Source organism: Arachis duranensis, chromosome 8, assembly GCF_000817695.3.
Source record: "Arachis duranensis cultivar V14167 chromosome 8, aradu.V14167.gnm2.J7QH, whole genome shotgun sequence".
In the NCBI taxonomy this organism is placed as follows: Eukaryota; Viridiplantae; Streptophyta; class Magnoliopsida; order Fabales; family Fabaceae; genus Arachis; species Arachis duranensis.
This window is the reverse complement of record NC_029779.3, coordinates 26692509-26698025: the sequence shown is the minus strand read 5'-3', so window position 1 is coordinate 26698025 and position 5517 is coordinate 26692509. Positions and strand designations below refer to the sequence as shown.

At 38.6% G+C, this 5517-nt stretch overlaps 4 protein-coding genes across 4 annotated transcripts in view; 1 reads left to right on the top strand and 3 right to left on the bottom strand.

Moving 5' to 3' along the window:
* Positions 1 to 366: 366 nt before the first annotated feature.
* On the top strand, positions 367 to 2186 carry LOC107461700 (NAC transcription factor 32-like). Its single transcript, XM_016080243.3, has 3 exons — positions 367 to 867; positions 963 to 1249; positions 1332 to 2186. Exons 1-3 carry the CDS (start codon positions 678 to 680, stop codon positions 1935 to 1937), a joined length of 1083 nt encoding a protein of 360 aa, XP_015935729.1. The 5' UTR covers positions 367 to 677; the 3' UTR covers positions 1938 to 2186.
* A 9-nt stretch (positions 2187 to 2195) lies between these two features.
* On the bottom strand, positions 2196 to 4006 carry LOC107461681 (syntaxin-71-like). Its single transcript, XM_052253302.1, has 5 exons — positions 3337 to 4006; positions 3194 to 3262; positions 2826 to 2912; positions 2651 to 2727; positions 2196 to 2531 (listed from the first exon to the last, which is right to left on the bottom strand). The coding sequence occupies exons 1-5, from the start codon at positions 3853 to 3855 to the stop codon at positions 2519 to 2521; spliced, it is 765 nt and encodes a 254-aa protein (XP_052109262.1). The 5' UTR covers positions 3856 to 4006; the 3' UTR covers positions 2196 to 2518.
* Positions 4007 to 4665: 659 nt separating this feature from the next.
* On the bottom strand, positions 4666 to 5377 carry LOC107461753 (protein transport protein Sec61 subunit beta). Its single transcript, XM_016080308.3, has one exon. The coding sequence runs from the start codon at positions 5198 to 5200 to the stop codon at positions 4874 to 4876; it is 327 nt and encodes a 108-aa protein (XP_015935794.1). The 5' UTR covers positions 5201 to 5377; the 3' UTR covers positions 4666 to 4873.
* A 13-nt stretch (positions 5378 to 5390) lies between these two features.
* LOC107461680 (MLO-like protein 6) overlaps positions 5391 to 5517 on the bottom strand; it is a 4446-nt gene continuing 4319 nt past the window's right edge. The window contains exon 12 of the mRNA XM_021130133.2: positions 5391 to 5402. Coding sequence (XP_020985792.2) covers positions 5391 to 5402 — 12 coding nt within the window. The remainder of the gene's footprint in view (positions 5403 to 5517) is intronic.

Sequence of the window (5517 nt, the reverse complement as noted above, 5' to 3'; positions counted from 1 at the left end):
TTCTTTCACTTCTTATGATTACCCTACCACCATTATTGGTAACAAGTAATTAGTAACATCATTTGAAGGATCTCAGTCATAAGGTAACGGTATCAACTCTGATAAATTTAGTTCAGAAAAAAGAGCTCCTAGAACAGCTATAGTTTTAGACCCAATATGGGAGTTGGACCTTAACAATTACTTTGCTTTATCTAACTAGGCTATCGTATTGCTCCTATCTATTGTGTATGGTATCCAATTAAATGAGCAACTCTCTATTTAGTTCTTAATCTGATTTGTTTTGGATACAAATATTTTCTCTTTCACATGATGAGTTCTATAAACAACATTGCTGAGAAAGTGACACTAACATATTATGGCAGAAAACCACTGTGTATTGTGCTGATGAGGTGTTAAGCAGATAATATAATTTTAATTTGGTAGAGTGGTGCCGCTAGGTGAAGGTCAATTTCAACGAGTAAAACCAATTTGGTTGGTTTTCTCTGTCTTTTCTTACAAACTTTACATGCAAGTGATTGGTTCCTCTCCCTTTCAATCTTCACATGTGCATGGGACTAGAGCCATATATATAATGTGGATGACACACTTTGGTTTCTTATTAAAAGCAAGCCAAAAATTCATATTGGTATCATCGGCACTTGTTGATTCCTTTGTCAAGAACAAAGAAAATTCTTTTCATGGAAGAAGGAGGAGGAGATCAACATGCCTCTAACAGCAGCTACACTTTTCCACCAGGTTTCAGATTCCACCCTTCTGATGAAGAACTCATAGTTCATTACCTACAAAACAGAATCAGCTCTCGTCCACTTCCAGCTTCCATTATAGCTGAGATTGATCTTTATAAGTATAACCCTTGGGATTTGCCAAGTATGTTCTTTAATTCCTCATCCACTTTGTGTGTTCACTAAAATCTTTCCTTGTCATTATAAAGATAGTATTTGCTTTTTCTTGTCATTGTGCAGAGAAGGCTTTGTTTGGAGAGGAAGAATGGTACTTCTTTAGCCCGAGAGATCGCAAGTATCCAAATGGATTGAGGCCAAACAGGGCAGCAGGTTCAGGGTACTGGAAGGCTACTGGAACTGACAAGCCGATTCTCACATCTTATGGATCGAAGCGCATCGGAGTGAAGAAAGCTCTTGTCTTCTATTTAGGTAGACCTCCAAAGGGGACTAAAACTGATTGGATCATGAATGAGTATAGATTGGTTGACACAATCACCAGCCCCTCCAGGCTCAAAGGTTCCATGCGCGTAAGTTTTCATAAAGAAATATTTGTGCCACTCATTTTTCTTTTCTTTTATTGTGTAAAATCATCATTCCATGCTCTTACAGTTAGATGACTGGGTACTCTGTCGCGTTCGACACAAAGGCTACTCATCGAAGAACTCATGTGAGAATCAAGATAATCCTTGTGAACCAAACATGCTATCAAATCTGCCAAGGTGTGATGAAGGTTATCCAGCAACAAACATGAACTTCCATGCTGATATGATCACTGATTATCAATACAAAGACTATCAGATCCTAGCTTCTATCCTTGTTGGTGGCCATGTTCCTACCACTGAGAGCATGTCAAGTTTGAACTTGAAGGATGGCAAAGGCAATGATCCAATAACTTCAGTTCATGAAGATGGTTTCCACAGAGAAGATTCTTCTACAACAGTTTCTCCTTTGGACTGTTACTTCAACTCACTGAAAAGAAAATCTAATGAGGATAGCCAATATGAGAATCTCATTTCCTTTAACAGGAAGTTGAACATGGAGACCACAATGGATGATGAATCTTCTATCATCAATGGAGGTTTGAACTTCTACAATCAAAACCAGTCTCAAGATGACATAATATTCAATAAGAGAGCAGCAGAGCCTAGCATCAACTTTCAAGAGCTAAAGCAATCAGCTTTTATAGGAAGATACCCGCAATGCTCAAGTGATTGACCATAAGACATATTCAATACTCTCTATTCCACTTGTATATTTTCATGGATATACAACTAAGAATATAGGCCTCAAATATTAAAGTGAATTATTGTTCTTTAAGCGTGGTTGTAATAAATATATATAGAACTTTTCTATATACTTATGAAATTCCTTGAAAACATTGTGAATAATGCTAGCTTGTGCAGAATCTGCACAATGTCATTTCAACTAGAATTTTATCCTACTCAGTAATAATAAAACTTGTACAAACAATTTATATTCTTCCCACAAAATAGTTGCATCTTATCTCAAATCATATATATAAGTACAAAGCTTGTTGGTAACTGTTATGTAAGAATAATACCCCTTCCATGGCAAGAACTTCCTCGCTGATCAACCACAATAAACAACGGTTAGCTTACTCCTTTTTATGTTGTTGTGTGTGTGTTGGGGGTTATGACATATCAGATATGACAAAATAATACATCAAACAATTACATAAAATATATAGTGTTGACATCCTCCAGCAGGTGAATGATAATGTAATGTGAAGCCATGATACAACGGGTACAACAAAGCGAAAAGAGTTTTAGATCATATCACCTCAGTTGACTGAAACAAAAGAGACATTGGTTTGTTATGATGAATACAAAAGCATCACAAGGTTTGAAATACATAGGTCTGAATTTGAATTGGAAAAGCATGTGAGGATTGAGGGTAAGAAGGCTTACTTGTATATATAGAGAACAATGCTGAGAAGAATACAGAGCAGAATGATGTCAATGAAGAAATTTTGAGTAGACCTCATCTGGAGAAGAAATTTAAAAAATAAAAAGATAAATTATTCACTGGAAACTTGAACCATTTTTTCCACAAAGAAAATTCCAATTAATCACGTTGGATTACCTCAGTGAGACTTTGCTTCAATCTTTTGTTAGTGTTTCTCACATCAGCTGTTGCCCTATTGACCTGTATGATCAGGCCATCAAGACACCATATCATTCATTTGCGACATACAAATAATAGAGATAGAAACTCACATGCAGATTCTTTGTGAGAAGTTGATAGTTAAAAACTATTAAATGACAATTTAGTCAAATATATTAAATCATCTAACTGTTTTCAGTTATCATCTGTATGTAACACAATTGTATTTAAGTTTTCTCCGATAATATATATATGAGAAGTTTTTGTTTGTTACCTTTGTGTATGGTTATCATCTTGGAAATCGATCATCTCCGAATTAAAAAAAGTAAGGTACATTCATAACAAACCTCACTCATGTCATGAGCTAGATTTTTCAAAGTATCCAATCCCTCCGATATGAAGTCAAGACCTTCATCCTATAGAAATAAAAAATGTGAATAAGGCAATATTGCTTTGTTGACCATAAAATAAGGAATGAATGGTGCATTGCCTGTTTGATCCTGCGCATTTCATACTCATTTCTGAACTGACTGGATTCTTCAGTTTGGTCGAAATAATCAGTGCCGTGATGCACGTCTGAATCAAACTTGATGTTGGGCTGCGATGTCCATCCTCCTCCTGTTTGATTGACAGTGGTAATACCATCGGGAATTGCTTGAATTCTTTCTGGCAATGCCAATACAAGATCCTCACGGATCGCTAAATCTTCGTCTGTCAAACCTTTAACCTTCTTCTTGGCCAATTTGCGGAGCTTGGGAATCTCGTCCATGAGTCTACCCTTTGCGCGTCGAACCTCCGCATTCATAGCAGCAGCAGCTGCTCTGTTGTTCTCCGCCAAGGCAGCATCCGATTTCTTGAGGGCGGCTTCGATGGTGGAATCAACGGTGGCGTAGAGGCGAGCGAAGGCGTCATCACCGTAGGCATTGAGTTCCCGCTGCTTGTCGAGGTCGTATTTGTCGTATTTGCTGCATATGGAGTCCACCCGGAACAGGATGTCTACCACCGTCATCTTCTTCTTGTTGAGACGAGAGACGAACGTGAAAGGTTATGGTGGTTGTTGTCTCTGGTTTTTGTGTTTGCGATAACAATGCAATAACATTATGGAATGGAATGAAGCGTTCCATGTCAAACTCAAAATGAAGCGTTCACCGCACACAACGGCACGCTGCCAACTGCCAAATGCCAAACACCACCTTCCATCTCTATATATGTCATGCCTTCAACAACCAACAACAAATCCTTCTTTCTTTCTTTTTTGCACTTTTTGGCTTTTCTATAGTGTGACACGTGTACAAAATTAATAAGCGGTTGAATCTCGTATAATAAAGTTTGTGCCCAAAGGAGGGAAATGAAATCCTTCGCTCATTTATTTTGATAGTTGGGCAGGTGTAGACTTACCCACGAAGAATCAATGTTATCCAGAATTCCGTACTCTAAAGTATAGATGCCACAGCTAACAAAATTAATTGAGCATTGCATAACTTGCCTTTCAGACTCGGAATTGAGAAACTAGCTGCTTTCTTAGCTGTGCAGCATTTAATGTTGAAAACCAGATCTTAAGTTAATTAATTGATGAACTCAACCATTTCATTTCAAGTTCGCAGAACAACAAACTGGAATGAATTGTCGCCTAATCTCAAGCAATTTTATAATTTGTCGTATTTGATTGGGACACAAGAGAAACGGTTCCTTCCAGCGTTAGATAAAGATAACATGATTGCAACAATCGCGAATAACCAAGCGAAGCTCATCGATTTGCACGGAATATATACAAGTAAAGTGTAGATCGGCAAGAAGTAATCATTTAACAGCTGCAAAATTAGCAAGTCTAATTCAAAATTAAGCCCACGGAAAATTTACAGCATCCAGAAAAAAAAAAAGAAAAAAGATTAACCCTGTCAAAGCAAGAACATAAAACGCAGCGTTGAATTACAAAAAGGAGAATCGAAAATCAAGCTCTTAATTAGGGCACGGATCACAAGAAGAACAAATTCAAAGGAGATCCGATCGGATCGGAAGTTGAAGGATCAAGCGTTGGCGCCAGCTTTGTAGCGGTACAGCTTGCCGAAGACATGTAGGGCGGTGACGAAGCCGATGAAGCAGAGGCTCATCACCAGCACCACCGTCGGCGATATCTTCAGTCCTGGCGCGTCGTCCGTGTAGAACCGGAGCATGTTGCTAGGCCCTCCACCGCCTCCAACGCTGCCGGAGCTGTTTCCGCCTGTGCTGCCTCCAGCTAGGCGACGGCGACGCATGCCGGCAGTGGCGGCAGCGGAGCCGCGGGGAGCCATGACTCCCGGGCGAGTGGTGGTGGCAGATGTTGCCGACTGAGATTGAGAGGCGCCTCTTGCCATGTTTGGAGATGACGAAGAAATTGGTGTAAGAGAGAGGGAGAAGTGATAGAAAGGTGAAAAAAAATAGGGAGAGAAGAAGTGAATGATGAATGAGGAGAAGGATTCCTACTTCTTTGTTTGTTAGAAGGGTGTGTAATGAAATACGGCTTTATTTGCATTCTTTTTTATTTATTTTCCTCTCTGTACTTATCTACTCTCTGACCTGCTTATGAAATTATAATCAACCATATTAGGTTAGGTTTCGTATCTACAACCATTATGGGCAGGTTAGATTATAAAAATATTATTTATATATTAAAAATTAATAATTAAATTAA